General features: G+C 37.4%; 1 protein-coding gene across 2 annotated transcripts in view; it reads right to left on the bottom strand.

The window, feature by feature from the left end:
* Nucleotides 1-1326: 1326 nt before the first annotated feature.
* The window catches only part of cadm2a (cell adhesion molecule 2a), a 260075-nt gene continuing 237638 nt past the window's right edge, over nucleotides 1327-23763 (bottom strand). For both annotated transcript variants that reach the window (XM_063014014.1, XM_063014015.1), the window contains 6 exons: nucleotides 15129-15290; nucleotides 13973-14063; nucleotides 13693-13871; nucleotides 10533-10646; nucleotides 1739-1861; nucleotides 1327-1587 (listed from right to left, as the gene is read on the bottom strand). In XM_063014014.1, the coding sequence (XP_062870084.1) occupies nucleotides 1469-1587; nucleotides 1739-1861; nucleotides 10533-10646; nucleotides 13693-13871; nucleotides 13973-14063; nucleotides 15129-15290 (788 nt within the window). In that variant the 3' untranslated portion in view covers nucleotides 1327-1468. The remainder of the gene's footprint in view (nucleotides 1588-1738; nucleotides 1862-10532; nucleotides 10647-13692; nucleotides 13872-13972; nucleotides 14064-15128; nucleotides 15291-23763) is intronic.

Below are 23763 nucleotides of genomic sequence, written 5' to 3'. Positions count from 1 at the left end.
ATGTAATCATTATCTCTTCTTCCAAAGTAGGACAATTTGTGTTAAGGTAAACTTCAAAATGACATTTTCAGAAAAAAGATAAAATTTATTTCCTCCTCCTAAAAACACACCAGCTGATTCAACTGCCCCTATATGTAAATAAGTAAGTGAATAGTTGAGTGTGTGGTGCCCTGCAATGGATTGGTTTTTGCTGTAACCTACAATGATCCCAGGTAAACTTTAAAAATCACTACAATTACGTCATTTCTGTGTGTTTTAAAACCCTGTCAGCCCTGTTTTGTCTCTTAAAAAATCCACAAACCCATAATATTGGAATCTCTTACAGGTAAGGCTTTTCTAGAAAAGAAATCTGACTTAATTTTTTATGCTCAAACTTCATCAGCACTGTTACCGTATTTTGATGACTGATGATAATAAGAAATAAATTGACAATTTTTTGTAGAATAAGCCTTATAAATTCAATTTCTTATGCTGTGTAAAACTCTTAAAACACCTACCTATTTACTCAATAAATATTAAGTACAGATATAGGCCAAATGTAACATAAGGACAAATAATTGCATCTAAGCAAGATCTATAATCAAATTAGAATATAAAATAAGGCCTGTAATGTGTACACAGCCAATGTGAGATGGTGCAACAATGTAAATGCAGTAAATTCATGTCAGCTGTACATCTAAAACCCACAAGTTCTGACCTGCTGTCACACTAGCTTTGTTTGAAATTAGATCATCAGATCAATTAAAAAAGAAATGAGATAGAACGAATCCTTGCAAGGCGTCTTACCAGTATCTTAATTTCAAGTATGAACACTGAATTCGACAACAATGCAAGTCATGGAGTCGCTACCCAGACTATGGATACTAATTACTGAGCATTTTCTGGGTCATAAAAGGGGTATATGCTCTATTTTTTAGAAAATGACGTCGTGTACATCTTGCATTTAGAGAAACACTACAACAATGTCTGACTAAAAGATAAAGAGAAAAAAGTGAATAAAAAATATACAGAAAGATAATAAAATGATGCTGCTCATGATGATATAATTGTATAGATAAAAACAAGCATCCGATTACTGATAAAGTTGAAGGCATTGAGTAGAACCTTGGATGAATGTCTGAATATTTAGGCACTGTAAAATTGAGGCCAACAGACATCTGAACGAAATATTTTACCAGTAAACTGAAATCAAGTGGAGTGGGCCACTTTTTTCTGTACATTTTACAGTGACTACGCAAATAAAAAGGCAAAAAATCAACAGCAGCTATGCTCAAGTGCTCAAAAATTGGCAGGTAAAATTTAAGACAAGTTGATATTGAAATCGAGACTGAAGTAAAAGGAAGAAGAATAAAAAGTGCAGAGAACAGGATATAAGTAAAGTAGATGCTTCCGTCGCTGCCAGGTGAGGTTCTTATATACAGCAGGAAGTAGGGATCAGAATAAGAGTGATGGGGTGAGTGGGTGCAGTCTAAATGAAGTACTCCTTCTTTTCCTCTGTATGCGCGTGGTTACCATCTGCATTGATAATGGCTGTGTCTGCGTCAGGGGCATCATCTGCTCCTTTGGCCTCGTGCGTCAAATACGTTCCTGTCACAGACAAAACAACAGCATAATTCAGACAAAACAATCATCTACTTGTTTGTAGTTTAAACATTAAAGGCAACAGTTTTGTCTGTGTTGCACCAGGTATCAAAAACATTTTTCTAAACATTCAGTTAATAATTTGGTGATGAGTTACCTTTATGTCGTGCCAGATATCGGCCGAGTACGATGATTAAACACAGTGTAACAAAGACAACAACAGCCACGACACCACCAATCAGGGCGTGGTCTGGACTATGCGGTCCCAGAGCATTAGGATCTGAATATGAAGAAACAAAAAATAAAAGATATTTAAGTTAGATTAATTTAGAAACCTTGTAATTTTATGTTTTCCTGCATCCTACATAACAGTTCAGGTCTAAATAGCAATGAGACTGTGAGAGTATTCCCATAGCTTATTTTCTTTAAAAGAACTTGGCAAGCATCAGCCTTTCAGTGCTGTAATACTAATTTCACTATTAAAAAAATGAGTATCTAGACGCAAATTTGGCAGTAATAAAAGCATTTTGTTCATATTATAATTTTACCAACTGAGGTTAAACAAAGCTATCGAAATGCTTAATATGGTCAGGACAATACTTGTAATTTACCTGCCAATACATGGTTGTGAGAATGATCTCTAAATCTTCAGAATGGCAATTATTAGCAGAAAAATTGATGCTCTAAATATTATCATACAACTACTTTTTTATAATGAATCATAAAGTATGTTAAGTTTTGCATTGGCCTTAATTACAAGTGGTTATATTACCTTGTTTGAGAACTAAAGAAAATTCCTCCAACCAAAAGCAATTACTTATAATATATAATAAATATAATATAATAAATATATAATAAATCAGGTTTAATTTGCACATACAGATTTACATTTTTATACAAAAAGTAATTTATTTTTTATTTAAGTAATACTTTCTCTCTATAAAAACCAAAAGATGCTTTCTATTATGCTTCCTCTTAAATGCAATGTATATTGATAATTACTGTGTTTGTTTAATTTTCCTGTGCCATTAAAGTTTTAGAGGCAAATTTAGTTGAATACAAAACCATACCCAGCTGGCACGAGTAACATCCACTAATTTAATTTGTGACCAACACCCAAAATAATGCAGGTATAAAATATCAGTTCAACAGCCAGTTAACGACATTAAGATTAAATAATGAAAGCTGCTTACAAAATGACTTATAATTGCACTTGGGATTTATTAGAAAACCCTATATTCAACTCTATATGTTGAAGCAAAACCCTTTTTAGTTTCTGTTTCTCTTTCAGCATACCATCTCCTATACTACTAGTACAAATCTTACACAGTACAGTGCATAATCTTCTAAAGAAAAAGTCAGCCCAGTTCTGCACTTTGCTTCATACAAGATAGCATCACTCTCAAGGGCACATAAAGCTTTTTAGTCATTAACACTTCTTTTCTCCACACTGATATTTCAATAGTGACACAGACTGGGACACACACCTCAAGCCTGTGCTTCAAGCTATTAATAATTGGATATTTTCAGAGCTTGTTTCATTAAAATCGACAGTGAATGAGGCTGCAGTGATGAGAGCCTTCCAGGGGCAAGACTACTGACATATCAAACTCTTTGTAGAGCTCAACAGATGATAACGATATGAAAACTCATTTCTCCAGAATGTCATGGCCAGTGCAGGTCATTTCTTTACATTCCTCTCTGATTATGTAACAGTGTGGAATGTGCTAGTTTTATATCTGAATCTTCACCTTTCTGTGTCTGACTGGTTAAACTAATCAAGACTGCTTTTCATAGCTGTTAGTTTTGACCCAGCTGTGAGCAAGATTAAATAGTTTTCATATTGTGGCACTGCTCAAAAAATTAGGGGAACACTTAAATCAGAGGTCATTCTGTACGGCTCTGGCAGTTTTCCTCCTGTTCCTTCTCACACAAAGAACCAAATATTGGTCCTAATGCTAGGTTGATGGTTTTCTAAGGCTCTGTCAAGCTTTCCTCGTGTAATGGCTGGTGTCTTTATATCTCATCCATGCTCTTGAGACTGTACTAAGAGACAGTACACCTTCTTGCAACATTATGTATCGTTGTGCCATCCAGGAGGAGCTGGACTACCTGTGCAACCTGAATGGGCTGCAGGTACCGCCTCATGATACCAGCAGTGACAGGGACACTAGCAAAATGCAAATCTAGAGAGGAATCGGTCGGAAAGGATAAATACAGAATAACTGCCTGTGGTCACCGGCAATTCCCTCTTGGTGGTTGCCTTTCAAGTGCACCTTTAGTCACTTTCATTTACACCAAAGCAGGTAAAATGGATTGAAATCGATTATTGTTTAATTGACTTGGTGTTATACTGGGATGATTAAGTATTCCCCTTACTTTTTCTGAGCAGTGTATATAAAAGTGACCTTTTTAGTAATATTTAGGTAATATGAAATTCTAATATTTAAATAAAATAACTGTAGAAAGCCTGATTTCAGTCTGTTCCTCAAAGTCGAGTTTAAGGACAGAATAAATTATAATGTCACATATTCTCGTTTGGTACCTCAAGAGCAAAGGCTGTGCTTAGTGAGGATTGCCATTTCATCCTTGTGGGATTTGACTAAGTGCAACAGTGAGGAATATAAACACAGAGAAATGGTGCACATGTGAATCCTTCACTGCTTTTCTTTATTTTCTTTAAGTATAAAGTGCTTCTGAGAAAGCATAACTGTAGTGCTATACCCTCTGAGCACAATACCATTCTCATTAACATGCAGAGAGAGGCACTTTCGGTCTCCCTCCAATAAACATGTGGAGGCCTATAAACCCTCTTATTCGATTGACCAATGATGTGTCACCCTGTTAAAAGAGTACAGCGTACATGCTCGACTGCATGTAGTAAAAACACCATCTTGTCTCTGATTAACAGTCAGTGCAAAAGTCAGATGAGACGTCATATCCCTGATGTAGTTGCTGTAGCCTATTTGACAAGATTGCATAGATTATTTCTTTATTACTTAAACTAGAGTAGTTTTACAGAATTCATCAATTCAAACATTAGCATCAGGGACTAAGATGATCAAGTAATTGACAAATGGGTTAAAACCCATTAGCCATGTTAGGAGTTCATGAGCTCATTAGGATTTAATTACAAACTCAGCTGGACACCGAGCTTCTTAGTGTGAGGACAAAATCCAATAGTTATTCAGCATGTAGTTTATTACTAGTGCCAAAACCATTCACATCTACTGTTGTTACCTTTTTCTTCTTTCTTTCTTTTTTAAACCCCATGTACGGCAGAACAATTAGAAAAAATAATACTGGCCTGAATATGAGTCATACACTGTTTATTTAAAGTACAGTTAAATATAAAAATGCACAGAACCACTGGGCAAATAAGCATTCAGCAACTTAGATAATAAATCTAGTGGTGTAGAAAGTTTTATCATGTCAGTAAACTCTTGCATGGTCTCCGGTTTCATTGTTAGTAATTACAATGTAATTACACTTGACCATACTAAAAAAGCTTGTTACAAAGTACATGGAACAGTGATCTCTGGTCCCCAGTGATGCCAAGGTCACTGAGCTTTACACTGTCATAAGCTCAGAGCCAATAAGGTATTAAAAAACAGCCATTGCTTTTTCATCTATGTGTCCAGCCTTAAGGTAAGTTTTAAATTGGGGGCTTCTTTCTTGTAGAAATCATTTTTGTAATTAAGTATAGGGTGTCCACATATTTTGGCCATATAGTTTACACACTGAGTGTGAAAGTCTCAGAGAACTCAGAGAAAATTTGAAAGCAAAACAGGCTACATCACATCAAACATGCAATAGACTAAAAGGCAAAAAAAACTCAAGGCCAATTTATCGCCATGTACTGTTATCAATGCAATGACCTTCCTTTATATGTAATTTTCAGGTATAAAGTTCAGCTTTTGTGATAAAGAGGGCTTGTTAGACCACAAATTACCCAATAAAGGTCAAGGTTGTTTTTCATTGCCACAGAAAAAAAACAATAAATACATTCCCTCGCCCCCACCCCAATACCAAGATACAATAATTAGAATTCCCCTGGAACGGGTTGGTAAGTCACTAGCCCTTTTCTCCAGATCAATAAAAAGTAGGATTTGCTTTAGTGCAACTCTTTCCCACCAGTTATAAGCTTTTGATTAGTTGTTCAGGTCTTTTGAAAGACAGAGGGCCGGGTGTACAAAGGTGAGAAAGCATGGTGCAAAATGGACCTTAATGAGGCTGCAGTATGTGCCTGTAATGTGCCTGAGATTAATGTTCAATTTATTAAAGTAGGTAGGTAATTATGCAAACTGGTACTGCTAACTAATTGCATTCTGCTTGATGTTAGGTTGAATGTTGCTGTGAAGTGGTAAAGGTGATTATTTCTAATGAGTGATATCGGTTTGGCAGCGATAATGATGATATGTCATTTAATTAATATTAATGAACTTTACCCCTATGCAAGGACAATTGTATTATTGTGTGTTATTATAAAAAGGTGAGGAATTGAACATAATTTTCAAATTTCTTGTGGCCTACTGTGGTTTACAGTACATTCATAAAATAACCAAATTATTATTGTTTAAAAAATATTCTTTTTGCATGTCTTTAAAGCCTGAGCATTAAACTATTGTTTTTTTAAAGCAAAGGTTATATACAGTATAATCACCTATTATTTTTACATACTGTTATAAGTAAATAACAGTATGTTAAACTGTTATTTTAACATACAAGCCGTAGCCTAGTGGTTAATGTACTGGACTAGTAATCAGAAGGATGCTGGTTCAAGCCCCACCACTGCCAGGTTGCTGCTGTTGAGCCCTTGAGCAAGGCCCTTAACCCTCAATTGCTCAGACTGTATACTGTAACTGTAATGTAAGTCACTTTGGATAAAAGCGTCTGCTAAATGCCAAAAATGTAAAAAGTAAAGTAAATGAGAACGAGTACTTTGGTATTTTTGTGTACAAAAAATGTGACCTAAATATGCATGTAAATGGACTCAAAAAACTATTTAAGCAGTGCATAAATATCCAAACCACACTCAGTAATTATTTATTAATGATTAAAAAAACACCCTACAGGACCAACTATGGTCAAAAACAACACGGCCCCGACCTGTACAGACAACACTGCTTGAAAGAAAAGTAGGGCAAACTATTATAAATAATGAATGTGGCAGTTTGTTAAATTAATTTTGCCCTATTTTCTGCTGGCATTCTAGTTATGTGTGAATAATGGGTGAGGAATTGTTGGGACAGATTAGACCTGGGGATGCTATTTGTATCCTAGTAGTCTTTAAACAGGCTCTAAAATACATTTAAAAGCCTTTGAGATCACTAATACCCTTAATAATATAAAAATAGACAAAGGCACAGACACAAAGAAAAACATACTGCTTTCTAGTCACAAGAATAATTTACATGTCAGAGATGATTTTACAATACATGTGCACATCAGGGACAATCCTGGTGGCCTGGGTGGTTTAATTAGATTTTTAAAACAAATTACAGTCTCTAATTTTGGTTAAAAATGTTCCTGGTCCGAGGAGATTTAAAATAATTAACCCATATAAAAATAAGTGAATACAACCGCTGACCACCTTGTAGCACCTACAAGATCCTGGTAATTATAATGTTGAGACAGTAAGGTTCAGAAAGGCTAGATTAACGTCTAAAGTAGTATCATATTACCACTTAATAAATTACACTGTCAAATTGCAAGCAACGACTGAAACTGTAAAATGAAGGGTTCGTTCCAGGGAATTACTTAAATTGTCTCCAACTATTAAAACATAATGAATGGAGGGACTATAATTTCTCATTCATATTCACTCGCAGAATTTAATGATTCCTCTTTTTCACCCTTTGCCTATTTTAAATTGTGGCTATAATTCTTGGAGCTCTGTGACTTAATGTGGTGAATTATCAATAACTATGAGCTGCCAAAGACCTTTGGGTGACTTTTTAATTCCCCTTGTGCACCAGCTCCTCGGAACACAGGGGAGGATAAGCATTGATACGGCTGTCTTAATGTTTAACCTGCCTTGGAGGGACACCATAGCAATCCTTGCCTTTGTTATTTTAAACACTTTTTTAAATACTTTGTACAACTGCCAGGTTGCCACTGTTGGGCCCTTGAGAGAGGCCCTTACCCTCAATTGCTAGGATTGTATTTGTTCACAGTTGTAAGTCCCTTTGAATAGAAGTGTCCACTAAATGCCATGGACTGCAAATGTAAATGTATGTGTAAATAAATACAGTTTGTGATTTAGTTTTACACTGAAACTGGGTGCCATGATCCAAGCTATATAGATTTACATATATACATAAACCAAGTCATATTTCAAGCTTTTTATTCTTGATTAAGGAATTTGTATTTTTGCCACCTATACTCAAGGATAGAACAGGAAAGGACAGGACTGGACATTCATTAAGGAGCCCTGTAAAGCCCCATACATATGTGACAGGAAGCCAGGCCCCATTTAAGGTCCTAAAGAAAGGATAAACAAAGCTACCCACCTTTTGTGCCACCCACTCGTACTTGAACTTGCAAATGGCACTCAAAGGATTTTTTTTTTTTTGTGTCTCACAATTGATACCCTTAAACAGAGGTGCATCCAGCTTGCATCTGTCAGCTTATTACACCCCATGGAGCACCCATAATTTTCCAAACATCCTCCAAATGGTTCTGGGATAGGATGGATTTTGACCACATGAGTTAACAGAGGCCATAAATGTAAATGTAAGTGTTGCCCTAGTATGAAGTTACAAAAGTCTCTTGAATAGCAATTTCACTGTTTTTCTGCAGCTTGGTCCAATAATAAAACCAAGGCATGGCAAAAAATAACAATTTAAATAAGGTTTGCAGCAATTACACAGCCTATAAATTTTGTTTTGTTTTCCTCCCATACTTTCCATCCTATTATGTCCACGGCTAATAAACCCTGACCGAGCCATCCATGAATGAGATGGATTTCCATATTTTCTTTCGCCCAGCCTTAGACAAAAGACATAACCACTCACGTATGTCTGCACGAGTGCCCCAGTGGGATGGTAAGCGTGTGGGCATATCAGAAAAAGTGGACACGCCCTGATTGTGAAAAATTAGCTGTAAATATCTGTAAACCCAAGGACTTTATTCAACCTTTCAGCTTCATAAGGTCACGGCTCATTTGCAAGCCATAAAAATGCATTTGGCAGATTTAACGAGAATGGGAGCTGCTCTGATGACATCGTTTGGGCCTGGTGCTTCTGTGCAGAAGAGTTATTACGCTCATTAAGTCCGACTGCCCGCTGCTAAAATCCCACCATTGATTGCGTGCACTGTGATGGGCGGCAAATGCATCTAGGGAAATAAGTGCAGTTAACACTCCAGACCTTCCATGCTATAAAGAGCTCTGCAATGCAGGCTAGAAAGTACTGAGCATGTAAAAAAACAAAAAAATAGCCAACGTTTTGCTTAATGTGGCAATAGCACACATAGAGCTGGGTTAAGGCTAAATGATTCAGTATCAGTTGATGAAGATAATATCTTTGTGTGTACGCTGATAATCTGATGTAAGCCATCTGGATACACTACAGTGTTTTAGGTTGGCAGCGTGCAAGGCAATAAACACAAAATCTTTTACAAAATGTACAAGGAGACCAAATAATGGCCATAACATACTATGAATCTAATTCTTCAGCAGCTATACTTAGAATCTTTCTGGCCAGGAGTGAAACATGACCAGGATCTAAAAAAAATTAAATGTGGGCAGTTTAATGTGGTGCAAGAGCTTACTTACAATACAGCTTCTATTAGTGAGCATGTGAGTCTTGTAATTATCTTAATTAGACATAATACGACTAATAAGACATTAAGATATTTCATCTTTATAAAATGTGTTTTGATTTTAGATGTATTTTTGTTCTTAATTCTTAAGAAATAAGTGCATTAAGGAAACTACATATATACAATAAAGTAATTATAAATGCATAATTACAATTAGGATGTAATTTGTTTGTTTAAGGCTCTTAACAGTGGATGTAGAAAGTATTCAGACATCAAACTCTTTGCACACTGTGTTTTGAATTTAATGTTGAATAAATATAACTGACATTTTTCGCATCAGTCTACATGCAATCACCCACATTGATGAAGTGAAAACAAATTTTAAAAGGGGTTGGGCTTTTGTTTAAAAAAAAAAAAGGGAAAAAACCCTCCCAAAACTACAGTATAATCTCATGTACTTATTCACAAAAGTCACAAAAGTAAGTGCAGAGGCTCTTTCGGCAGTGATTACAGCTTAGACTAAGTGAATAGTGTAAGTTTTGCACACCTAGATTTAGACAGTTTATCCCATACATCATGGCAGATACTCTCAAGCTCTGTCAGACTGAATAGTGATTCATAAGCTATAATCTTTAGTTTTCTTCACAGATGTTTAATAGGGTTTAAGTCTGGGTTTTAGCTGGGAAACTCTAGGACATTCTGAGAATTGCCCCCAAGCCAATCCAGTGTTGTTTTGGTTGTATGCTTTGGGTTGTTACCTTGTTAAAAGATGGACTACTACTTCAGTTTGAATTTGCGTGCACTTCTTGTTACTTTAAAAAAAAGTAAATATGTCAACCAGCTAGTTATGTTGTATAGATTAATAATTTAGTTGATGTTATTAAGAAATACACACTGGGGTTTGTGAGATTTACACACATGGTTAAAAGAGATGTAGTGAGATGTAGTGAGTGGAGATCATAAATAAAGAGGACAGTCAACCAGGCAATGAAACCCAACATGAGGGAAAGTTTTGCTCATATAGCCATTGAAATGCAAAGAAAAGGTGGTTAATTTGGGTTAAGTGCTTTAAGATTTTAGTAGGTAGCACAAAGCAAGTAGGAAAAAGAAGCAAATGATTCATTGGCAAAAGTAAAGAGGGGTGCCAGTGAGAGAGGAACCAGAGGAAGGTGGTGGGTTTACTGTACCTCTATGATCGGTGTCTGCAGGGTTGAACTGCTTGGAGTCTAAAGGGTCTGTGGTGTCTGAGAGGATGGCTACAGGGGGAGTATTTGTGGATGGGAAGGGCGTAGTTGGGACACCTGGTCAGTGGGACACATCACGCAAACAAAAACACATGGACACAGACAAAACAAACAAAACAAATAAAAACAGGGAAAAATAAATAAAGAAAACACAATGAAACTTAACACAACATAGAAATGTCGCTTGATGTAATGCAGATCAAAATGAAATGGATTTACTCTATGACTAACATGAATAAATGATGAACATGAAATGTTATTCAGTGCTGTTATGCTGCTGACAACTGAGAAGCAAGAAAAATGATTTTTTTTTCTGAATCAGCCCATCTATGTCAGGATGTGTGTTCTTTAGAAATGCATTAAGTGCATTTGGCTGGGTGATAAAAATGAATGGTTAAAGTCGGATTGAGACAGATGAGTTAAGCTAAAATACATTCGCTTTATATAAAAAAACCTTACATCACAATTCAAATTCTGCAGGTCATGCAAGGACACGGAAATGACTTACTTACTTACATTTTATATTCTAATGCTGAAATAATTGCATATAAAAAAGAACGGATTGCTTTAGACCACTTAAAACAGACGTTTTGAGCTGGAAAAGTGTTGAATTTAAAACAAATTAGATTTAAATAAATTCCTTTAGCAGGACTGAACATTTGTTTGACCGTTTGTGTGCTTAAATAGCTGCAACAAGTTTTACAACATACAATAATGCAATAATAATCTAATGCAAACAGATTACAAATCCTTTATTTGTTGGCTGTTTTAGCACTCATTTAAGTGTTGGCAGCACAGAAAAGGTGCCAAAATGCATGTATTTTTAATAGGGATGCACCAGTCTGATACCAAGAATGAAGAATGCCTTTATTTGTCATATATACATATACAGTGTACAGTACAATGAAATTCTTTCTTCGCACATCCCAGCTAGTTTGGAAGCTGGGGTCAGAGCGCAGGGTCAGCCATTGTACGGCGCCCCTGGAGCAGAAGTGTTAAGGGCCTTGCTCAAGGGCCCAACAGTGGCTGCATGGCAGAGCTGGGATTCAAACTCTGAACTTTTCAGTTGATAGCCCAAAGCCCTACCCACTAGGCTACCACTGTCCCCACAAGCACCCACAAGCTGTTGCCAACAAACTATTCATCTCTTTTTTAAGTAAAACAACATGTATTATGTATTAGCATTGTATTATGATGTATATGCAATTTGCATATACATCCCCTTCACACAGCATAGGTGCATCCCTAATTTAAAAAGCCACAAAACAAAAGTGCATCATTATGCATGATAGACATTTTATCACAGTAAGTTTAGGATCATTAAATGCTGGTCAGTCATAAGTCCAGTAATTAATCCTGACAAGGTGCAAACTCAATCTCTGTCTATTCAGTAGGCTTATTATTCCACAGGAAGTTGTCAGGCTTTGGAGCATCAACATGATTAAAAGCTTTGGTTAGCCGTGTCCTTACAGCGCTCTGACATTTTCATGAGCCCCAGCCAGGACCTCTACATTGTACCCCGTGTGCTCATTAAATATCCATCCAAATCTCACCAAGAAAGTTAAAACGGAGACAGAAATGAAAGTTAAAACCTAGCTGGATTAAACTTTTTGACTTTTTGGAATTGGAAGCAGATTTAGAGACCTAATCTGCAGTCAGCAGCCTGATGGTGGTGTAGGAAGGGCAGAGGCTGCAGATTTGATGTGTTTTCTGCTGCTTTTTGATGTAACTGCTTTTGATTTCGAGACAACAGACCTGCCTATATGTAGTCTGAAGACTATTAAAGCATGAGGGTACATTATTGCATTTGTAGCAACTAAATAAAACATCCTGGAGCTTCTTGTTCTTTTAAAGAATTGGCATAAAAGAAACAATGGAATCAAATCCTAGTGGCAGACATAAAATCTTAAAGAAGCTATAAATCATAGGGGGAGCTTTTAGCCAACGGTCTGAATTGTGTTTGTTTCTATTCTAATACAGTTGAATAAAAGATTCCATTCTGTTGTTAACATTTGCTAACATAATGTCAGCTGACAGCTTGATGTATGTATGTAAGTTGCTATTACCCCAAAAAAAGCTTCTATTTAGACCTCCTTATAACTGCTCTTGGTTCTTGATATGTATTTACTGCTTTACTCCTGCTAAATCTGGGATGACTGACATAATTAGCATTATTGTGAACTAAACTTGGATACATTTTACAGTCATGGCTTTATGTGAAAATATTTACAGTAATATTAGCTCACTGGACTGCACTTTAGGTAACACTGGTGTACCAACATCAGTGCAATTAATGACATATCTATTTAATATATAAATGAGGGATCTTCAAAAAGTTTCTGCACTTGTATATTTTGGTTAGAAGCGGTGGGGGTGGGAGCGGTAATCGGTTGTGTCTGAAAGACTGAGAAACGCTTATAGTCTGGATTTAGGTCTCACACAGAAAGGACCTGGACTATTCCAGCTTGGAATCAAACCCAGGACCCTCCTGCTGTGAGACAAATGTGCCAAAAGTAGTGGTCATTTTGTTATTATTAAAAATTGTTAATTGGCTTGTATTTTGACAACTAGTACAGAATGTATTTAAATTGCTTGTCTTGTAGCTGATATATTTGTGTATTGCAAGATCTTATTCTGTTATTAAAATAATGAATTTTGGTTCTTTATACTCACACTTCAACAAGCTTACTTTATATTTGCAAGTGTATTATAATTTAAATAAAATAACTCATATTGCTGGGTAAGACACGCTCTCAAAGCATGTGGCTATAAATATGGTAAAAGCCAGAACCTCCACGTCCAGCTATTATCTCTAAAACAGCTTGAAAACGGCTGTTGTCAATATTCTACAAAATTTTAATAGATTTTTTGCACAGCGATGCTTTTCACTTTAATTCTGTGAGTCACATCAACGTCATATTGCAGTGGAATAATACAGACACTGTGGCGTCTGTGATGTATTTTTATACACACACAGCAGAGTAGAGCTTTTAAATATTTAAAAATATAATAGCAACTGAAACCAGTAAACATCTATTTCAGGACGTTATTTCCACAGACGGCAGGTACCTGTTTAAATGGTCACACTCTTTTTAGCACTCACCGTACACGAACAGCACATATTCAGCATGGTTGGTGCCCAGATGATTGCTGGCTTCACAGCGATAGGTGCCATTGTCTGTTTTATTTAAGGTTGTGAAGGTGAGATCTCGACCATCCACGATGACACGGTCCAGGTCTGGCAGTTTGCCTCCGTCTTTTGTCCACTGCACCGGATCTGGCCTGGGAACCGGAACAAAAGGTAATAAGGGAGGATTTAGGGTTTGATCTTAGAGTTAATTTGAAATAGTAGTTTCTGTTTTGTGATGGTGATGAAGACTTACGAGGGGTTTCCGTTAGATACACATTCCAGTTTAAGGTTCTGTCCTTCCTGTGGCAGGGAATGAGAGTATCTGATTTCTACACGAGGAGCATCTGCAGAGACAGAAATGTTCCAGCAGCAAGTGAATTATTGCAGATATATAAAATAAAATTGTTCATTTAACCCTTTAATGGTCTCACCAAGACCTTCCCGGAACTATACCAACAACAAACAATTTATATTTTTACTAGTGCACACAGTATTTTTTAATGAGCCTCTACCACTGAAAAAAATCAATTAAAAAAAGATGCTATATTTAAAATCCTAATGAAAAATGACTATTACAAGATTTATATACTGCAATATTAATATCGTACATAGTTAAAATGGAAAATGTAGCATTAGGGCGCCCAGGTGGCACAGCGGGAAATTCCGCATCAGCGTTGGGATTCTGAACTCCCTGAGTTCGAGTCTCAGCTCTGCTACTGCTTGGCTGGGCACCCCATAGCAGGCACAATTGGCAGTGATTTTACATTTACATTTCACGTTTGTGGCATTTAGCAGACGCTTTTAACCAAAGCGACTTACAATTATGACTGAATACAGTCTGAGCAATTTGAGGGTTAAGGGCCTTCCTTAGGGGCCCAACAATGGCAACTTGGCAGTGGTGAGGCTTGAACCTGCAACCTTCTGATTACTAGTTCAGTACCTTAACCACTGAGCTACTACTGCCCCAGCAGACAAAATTGGCCACTAGTCTGCTGGTTGCCCAAGGTGCCTGTACAGATGTGGAGGAGTGTGGAGATTGGTCAGTGGCTTTCTGTGCGTGAAACCGACCCAATGCTCAAATCCACCAAAATATGGGAGAATAAAAAAGGGATTAGTGAACTGTGCAAGCGTCGGAGGAAGCGTGTGTTAGGCGAACACACCACTATTGGGTACCATCGGGCTCTGCGGCAGGGGAGGACTACAAAATTAGGAGAAAAAGGAGGAAAAATGCTTAAAATGAATTAGTCTAAAGACTGTGCTACCTTGAGGTGCTATTAAGAGTTTTGCTATATTCTGTACATGACTAGCTACAGATTTATTACTGTTCTGTGCCTGATAAAGACATTATTGAAGTTGCAGTGCATATAAAATCAGTCTGAAATGTTTCAGTTCATGGCAGTTCTACTTACAGTGCACCTCCAGCACTTTGGTGACCTGTCGCTGTGTTAATGGCAGTGCCTCGTGGACCACTTTGCATGTATAGGCCACGCCGTCATCATTCCTGTCCACCTGAAGCTGCAAAGAGCTTTTGACTGTGAATGTTTTTCCACTGGCGTTTACCTCCTTTGCACCTGCACATATACAACAGGGGAAAAAAGGTTTTATATGAGTGACGTTTTTTTCACACTTCATATGCAGTTCTATCAAATCTTTCCTTACCAAATGGACGTATATTCATTTGTGCTACAAGGCATATGTGTCTATACTTCATTGTAATAATTTAATTAGGAATACAACAGGCACAGATACAGTATACTTAGTGTTTTAATACAGACTTCTGCTCTTTAATAGGATTTAAAGAATAATGTATTTAACAGAATTGAAATGTGCCATTCACTCCATTACCATGGTGTAAAGGCTTCTCTATCTGGCAGTATGGTGGACTAGTCTGGGTTTGGCGAATGCCAGGAGAATGCTACCTGCCAGTGTGCCAACTGTAGAGTTTGGTGAATGATAATGCTATGGGGCTGGCCTAGCCCCCTTAGTTCTAGTTAAGGGAAATCTTAATGCTTGAGCATACCAAGGCACTTTGGACAAGTTAATGTGTAGGTCTCCCAAACGTTTGTCCACATAGTGTATTTTTCGGATCTAAAGACGTACAGTATGCAGCTTTTATCCTTTGTATTATCCAGAATTTCTAACAGCAATGCTAAAACTCTGATTAGTATGTGCACCAGAGCGTGCACACACACACACACACACACACACACACACACGTAAAGCTGTCAACAAGCAAAAACAATTCAGCTGAGACTTAAAGATAGACTTGACGTTGTAGACAAAGTTCCACTCCGTGCTTCCATCACATGTCGACTTTCACTGGATGGAAGAAGGAACTTTTCTTAAAGCAAACTCTTCATGTTTTACTGTTATTTTGTTATGCTGGCAACAGTTCTTAAAAGTAATATACAAAGTAAAGTCTACACAGAAATAGTTTGCAAGTTGTTCTCCAGAACCCTGACCTCAATCCCATCCACAGACCTCCCGTCGCCCGGCGCCATTAACGCTCTTGCGGCTAAATCCCCGTCGTCAGGTTCAATAATATATAAAAAAAATCCTTTCCACCAGAGTAAAGCCTGATACATTGCCAAGAAGAAAATTAACTCCATATTAATGTGCATGGTTTTGAAAGTGGTGTTCAAGTGTCATGCATCCACAAACATTGGGGCATACAGTGCATATCTATCATCCATCCATCTGGAATAAATCTGCATAATTGAGTGCACTGACTTCCAGATTTATCTCTGTGTCTCGCGTAGGAGAGAGGAAACTGCGCCAGCTGTCAGCCTCAAAATTAAGGTCAACATGCTTTATATTAATATTTATGAAGGCAAATCAGCACATACACACACGCAATCGCACACAAACAGATACACGCATGCAAATCGTATCTTTAGTAAATACATCCTGATTGTAATTGTGTACAAAGTGGGACGTACATTAGTGCAAACTATTGTTTAGTTTTGAAATGGTACTATTTAAAGTTATGCAAATATTCTCAACTGTAAATATTCTTACCATTCAGAGATAGTTAAAGTAAAGGTGATAGAAGGGATGAAGACTAGCATTTCATTTTAGTATGAAGATTTTGGAATTTAAATACTAATTTGCAAACATAATAATTGTTCACAACATTCATGCCTTATTTGGTTTTTACCAAAATTATGTGCACACTGCATATAACCTGGGCTTCAAATAAATGGCCTTAAACCTATAGGACGCTTCAGACATTTATATTAACCGCAGACACTTTTATTCAAAGTGACTTACAAGTAGAATCAATGCAATCCAAACAATAAAAATCGCTCATGGGCTCAACAGTGGCATCCTGGCAGTGATGGGGCATGATCCTGTAAACCTCTGATTACAAGTCTAGTACTGTAATAACCACTGAGCTATCACCGCCCTAAAAAGCTGTTGTACACGGGATCAGGGGTTCTTAACCTGCAATGCATGGGTCATTTGAGCTCAGTGATAGGCTTACATTTAAATAATTAGCAGATGCTTGTTTCCAATGGTGAACCAATCCAATCTAAGAATATAGGGTTAAGAACCTTGCTCAAGGGCCCAACAGTGAAAGCCTGGCATTGGTTGGGCTTGAACCAGTTACCTTTAGATCATAAAAGCAAGCATGGATCAAATATTGGTTATAAGAAGACGTAGAAAACTGTGTTGTGCATACTACACACACTCCTCCGTACTACGTGCCCAGGATGTCGCCATAGTTCACTCAAAACCTTACTACATTCTGGTTCTAGCTGGGAACGAACGTTCCTGCTTCATAACCTATTTATTTTTGGTGGAAATGCACCAAATGCTTCATAATTGGCCCATTCCACGTCAGTCGAAAAGGGCTATTTGAGAACTTAGCTGGGACGCATGAACTTTTAAGAATGTACTATTAATATTATAGCAAGACATTTCTGGTTAATGTTGTAATAATATTTAAGTAGCATAAGCTAAAGTTCAGGAAACATCCCCTGTTATCTGGGTATTTACTTTAGTGATTTGTGGTTTGGGATGTTGCCTTGTTACACATATAATTGACTTCTGTCAGATGCAAGTCTGGCAGGCACACACACACACACACACACACACACACAGCTTCCAGTGCTAATTAAAAACACCCTGCATGTTTAATTATATTCATAGTGGGACAGTTTTTGTTTCTAATAAGCATTATGTACACATGACTTAGCAGGACATATGGCCATACATTGGAAGCCATGTGTTGTTGATATAATAAAATACTATGCAGAACTAACAGCTTGTTTTCCTCTCGAGCTGACACAGAACGGGTAAGCATTAATATTAGCATTCTGTGTCTGTAACAAACAGATTTGGCAGTGGTGGGGCATGATCCAGTAAGCTTCTGATTACAAGTCTAGTCCCTTAATAACCACTGAGCTACCACTGCCTTAAAAAAAGTTGTATTTTGTAGGTCATTTGAGGTCACTGATAGGCTTACATTACAACAGTGAACCAATCCAATCCAAGCAATATGAGTTAAGAACCTTGCTCAAGGGCCCAACAGTGGCAGCCTGGCCTTGGTTGGGCTTGAACCAGTTACCTTTCGACCACATGTCCAGTACTTACACTGGTATTCAGACATTTTTGTGTCTTCAAAGAGGAAACACTAAGAAAGCATCTGTATTTATTTGGACTTTCAGTTTTTTGCTGTTGTAACATGGATGACTTTCCACAGTCAAGTGAGCTTTTTTTTTGTTTGTTGTTATGTATCTTGTTGGTATGTGAATCTTGCTTGACTGGACCGTGTTACTTATGATTCAGAAGCTTCTCAGTCATCGCATGCCTGATGTTTTGGTGGGTCTATGATTACATCCTGAAAAATTATAAATACGCATTAAGGGACTGTTTTGGCTTCCTTCACAACCTCAGCAAGAGACTACGGTTTCATGGGTGCTGCTTTTTAATGGGCGCAGTCAAATTAGCTCTATTTATAAAAGCACAAAAGACAATAACCAACAACAGCCAATAGTAACAAACCCCAATGTAGTTTATTTGCATGAAACTCTTTATACCGGAGATTTAGTGCTGCTTTTTTAAACCTTGTTGGAACTGTAGAGTTCTAAAAGCTGTAAAAGCAATACTACATCTCCTCTGTATAGAGTTTCATGCAAATAAATCCCAGTATTGCTGTGTGTATCAGCTCGGCGCTCTGTAGAAGACCAGAAGAGGAAGTGCACGGCCGCCGTGTAATAGAAAACACCATCAAAGCCCATGTTTTATTCATCGTTCAGCTACGACCGAACGGCCTCTCTGTGTGCGCCGAATTCTGATTTAAATGCTTATTGATTCCAAAATGTACAAGCGCTGCTATCCATTATGCAGAAAAAATAAAGATGCAACTGTAAGTTATAAGGAAATGGGGTGTTGTGGTTGGACACATGTTTACAGTGCTACGTCCAAGTTGTGGTTTAGATGTCCTTTTTAAGATCAGGCCAAACTGCAAGAATGACATTTTAAGGTGCAATTTGTAGAATTTTGACTCGGTTTTCTCATACAACCATAGTATTATATGGCGCTGACAATTTAGCAAGGAAGTCTGCCATGTTTTTATTTGTAAACAGCGAGGACTGTAATGGAGTGAATGGAATTTAGATTTGCCACTGTGTTGCATCATTTTTCCCAATCATTTAAAGATAAGGGCACTAACTAGCAATTTTGCAGATGGGATTTTTGCTCATTCTTGTTTGACAAGACTTCAGCTTCTCAACAGTCGGTGGTTGCCGACTGGTCGACTGATTCCCCACTTTATGATGTGGCATCTTTTTTTAATTGGAGACAGATCTGGACTGCAGGCAGGCCAGTAAAGCGTGCACACTCTGTGTCTATGAAACCACGCTGTTGTAGCACGAGCAGAACGAGACCTGGTATTGTCTTGCTAAGATAACCATGAAGTTCCCAGGAAAATTTGTGGCCTCCATGGCAGTATACGTCTCTCTAAAATCCCAATATAAGCCTTGTTACACATATAACAAGGTTTCTTTTTCTGTGATAATGCTTGCAATGGTTGCATTTCTTGATGCAGCAGACTTAGGTCTAGACTTAAGACTTAAGTCTTAAGTGTTAAGTGACAACGGTTTGCCAAAGTACTCCAGAGCACACATGACTATTAGAGTTCATTAGAGGTCATCTGAGGGCTTGATGGTTGAGGCTTGAGGTTCGTATTCTTGCCCTACACAGAGTGAGATTTTTCCGGATTCACTGAATCTCTTTACAATATTATGTATGGTAGATGGTGAAAGACCTAAATTACTCTCAAAGCAATCTTGCTTTGAAACATGATTGACAATTTCTCACAAAGTTAAACACTTTAAAAAAAAATTTCACTGTTATTTTGCTTTAATATTGTGTGTTGCAGGCATCAAATTAAAACATTTGTTTATATATACAGAATACCATACCATTGGTCAATTAAAACACTGAAAATCTTTTCTTTGCACTTTGTCAGTTAAATAAAATTAAAAGTAAATTTTGTTTTGACAGCCCTTGCAGGAATTAATCTTAGTTAACTTGTTATTTTACTCACAGGAAACACTTCAGAGCTTCAGGTGACATAGAAAAGATCAACAACAGTCTCCAACAATTAGATTTGGATCCTGCAGTGTGGACCCAGCCACAGACCCATAAAAGCACACAAAAACACAGGGTAAAGAATGTGAGTGAAGAAAAAGAGGACGTCATGGTCTTGCTGAAACACTCTACACTATTTGCTCTCAGAGATCTCAAAAGATTTGCTTAGAGTGCAAAGAGAAAAAAAAAAGATACAGATTTATTGCTGGGCAAGTTATGAGGCACAGGGGATCTGTTCTAAAGAAATGGTAAATGAAAAAAAGTAAGAGCACGAGAGAAGAGGAGAGAGCTGGTCTGCAACTCGGAGACCTGAAATTTAATAGAAGTCAGAATGCCACTGAAATCCCAGCGATTCGCCTCGATCGGACTGTTGTTCCCTGAATGAAACTCCAAAATAAATGGCCTCATCACACGGAGAGTGTGGTGGAGAGGTGCTGAAATCAGTGTTGACAGGAGCTGTCACCTCACCTGGGTACGACACGAACAAACACAGATACCCATACAAACACACAGCCGAGAGACAAAGGTTCTGAGGACAGTCCAATCTGAACCATTCTTTACCTACATTTACCCAAATCTAAGTGACAAATTACTGAAATAACTACTGAACAGCGACTAGTGTCTAATCAATTAATGATGCCCAATATGTACCATATCATCATGAAGAATAATTATAGTCATTTTAATGATACTGTATTCCTGTCATGCTATTACATGAAAGCTGGTTTTGGAGCTTTGATGATTTAAGGCAGCTTAGTGCTTAATAAATACAGACAGTGTGTTTGATGCAAACCTTACTACATGCATCAGTTCTGTTAGACAACGCCAGCTGGATCATTACAGGGAATCAGAATTCACTGTTTAAGCATAGAGTCCCAGTGTTGGTTTATGTTTATTCAAATTATTTATAAAACATTCTAATATATGGAGCAGTGGTAAATTTTGGGGTGGCACGGTGGCTCAGTGGGTAGCGACCCTGATTTGATAAGCGGTTAAGAAGGTGAGTGAGTGGTAAATTCTGCTAACCCACTATTGCTGAGAACCAGGGTTACAAACCTGTGGTCCAGGTCTGTCTACTACTGAAAATGTATGATGCAGGATGAAGACAAAATCGGACAATGGCGACCACAGACTATTAAGCAGCTGAAGTCCAGTATCAAGCAAAAATGGAGACATAAATGTCACTTGCAGAACTGCAACAGTTAGTGTCGTCAGTTCCCAAATGATTAAAAAGTCTAATTAGTAGGAAAGGTGATGAAACACAGAGCTAAATAAGCCTCTGTCCCAACTTTTTTTAATGTGTTGCAGGCATCAAATTTTAAATGTCTTTTTATTTACAAGCTAAATAAATCAGTTAAATCACATTTTTTTTAAATTTTTTTAATTGCATTTTATGAAATGTCCAAACTTTTCTGGACATGGGGTTTGTACACTTCTTAGCTTTGACCACACAGGCTTTAGCCCTGGTGTTTTAGCACTAGCTGGTTTAACTTAATTTTCAAGCCACCAGACAGAGTGTAAATAAATTAAAATATATTAGTAATTGGGGATCTTGTATAAACAATAACCTCGTCTTTAGGCTTCCAATATGAGTGTGCTTTATTAAGATTTAGTTTTTTTTTCTTGGTACAAAGTAGCATGTCAGAGAATTCATTGTGATCCGAGTCCCAGAGGGATTGAAATGCTTCCCTATTTCTTCACTAGGAGCGCTCTTATTTATTTTATTGTCCTCTCCAGAGCCGTCTTTCTCTTCCTTTGTCTCTTTCTCTGTATTTCTGAGGACAGACTACATCTGCATATCTGTGATTTGCTCGTGTTATTGGATCCATCCATCACTGTAACAGATGCACACGTTCATAATGAAAACTTGTACGGCTGACACACCACATTCTGCACAGGGACCTAATGTTGGCGCTGCACGGGAGTCTGGATTGACAGCGTGGAGCGTTGTACCACACATATTTACACATCGTATCCCATGCTGAATCTGATTTAAGACATCTTCTCATAAATCCTTGAATAAAACTAGTCTCGCTTCCATGATGGATGAAACTCTCCTGTGACCTACACATACACTGATGAATAAAACAGATAAGCAGTAAAAACAACACGAATGAAGAAGCAGGCGGTGCAAAACAAGGGTAATTTAGAGAAGCCACTGAAGAAATGGCTAAACCTTCAGAGAAAAGGCTAAAATAGACCTGTCTGTACAGTCTGACCTAAAAAATCTTCTCGTTACAATAGCTCTGTTTTATATGGGTACAAATCTGAATCAGACTGGGTGCAGTAGGCATGTTAAATACAACCTAAATGCTTTATGTGATGGGTGGCATGGTGGCTCGGTGGGTAGCACTGTCGCCTCACATCAAGAAGATCCTGGGTTTGATTCCCAGGTAGAGCGGTGTGGGTCCTTTCTGTGTGGGGTTTGCCTGTTCTCTGGTGTCTGTGTGGGTTCCCTCCGGGAGCTCCGGTTTCCTCCCACAGTCCAAAGACATGTGGTCAGGTTAACTGAAGTCACACTAGGTATGAGCTAGGACTCACCATGACCCTGAATAGGTTAAAGTGGTTGTTAAACATACAGTGGATACATTTATTTTTTAAAATACAAGAAAATAAATAAGGAAACATAAATGTAAAAAATACACCAAACAGGCTGTTCTGCCCATCAACATTTGCTTTCACATCACGCCTTTTGAATAAACATTAACTTCTTCCTGAGCCTTGTTTCGAATCACACAATAATCCCTGTTGATAAGAATTTTAATTCTACTTCACCCTGACTGAACAATCTGATTTTCACTTGGCAGATTTTATCAGTCAATCCAAAGCAAATCCAAGCAACAGTTCATAACAGGATTTGAAATAAATAAGCTGATCTGAGAAGCAGCCTCACATACATCAGCAATTCTCGATAAAACATCCTTCCATTTATGTCACTCTGCTTTTCTGCTTTTCTGAAGCTTGTCATTTGTATACATCTGTTGTGTTTGTGCGACTACCGTGGACGAGAAAAACGTGTTTCTTCTAGCGTGGAAATAATCGTTTTTTTTATTTAATTTATTTAAAGCACATAAAACAAACTACTTAAATTTAAAAATGTTTTTGGAACAGTTTAGTTAAAATTCTAAGTATATACATCTCATAATATGAGACCTGACTACTTTCATAAAATAAAGAATTAAAATGTATGCAAAACCTTTATACAATAAGTGCCAAAAGTCTTTTAAGACATTCTGTTAAGACCACCAGTAATCATCACAAATCATATTATAAGCATATAAATTTGAATACAAAATTAAGAATTAAATAATTTCCTTTGTCCAAAACCTGATATTTTATGTTCCCCAACCATGATTTTACAATATTTCGGGTGGTATGATGGCCTTACAGTCAGTAGGTCCTGGATTTGATTCCCAGGTGAAGCGGTTTGGGTCCTTTCTGTGTGGA

This window comes from Trichomycterus rosablanca, chromosome 18 (genome assembly GCF_030014385.1).
Source record: "Trichomycterus rosablanca isolate fTriRos1 chromosome 18, fTriRos1.hap1, whole genome shotgun sequence".
Taxonomy (NCBI): domain Eukaryota; kingdom Metazoa; phylum Chordata; class Actinopteri; order Siluriformes; family Trichomycteridae; genus Trichomycterus; species Trichomycterus rosablanca.
This window is presented reverse-complemented; position numbering and strand designations above follow the sequence as displayed.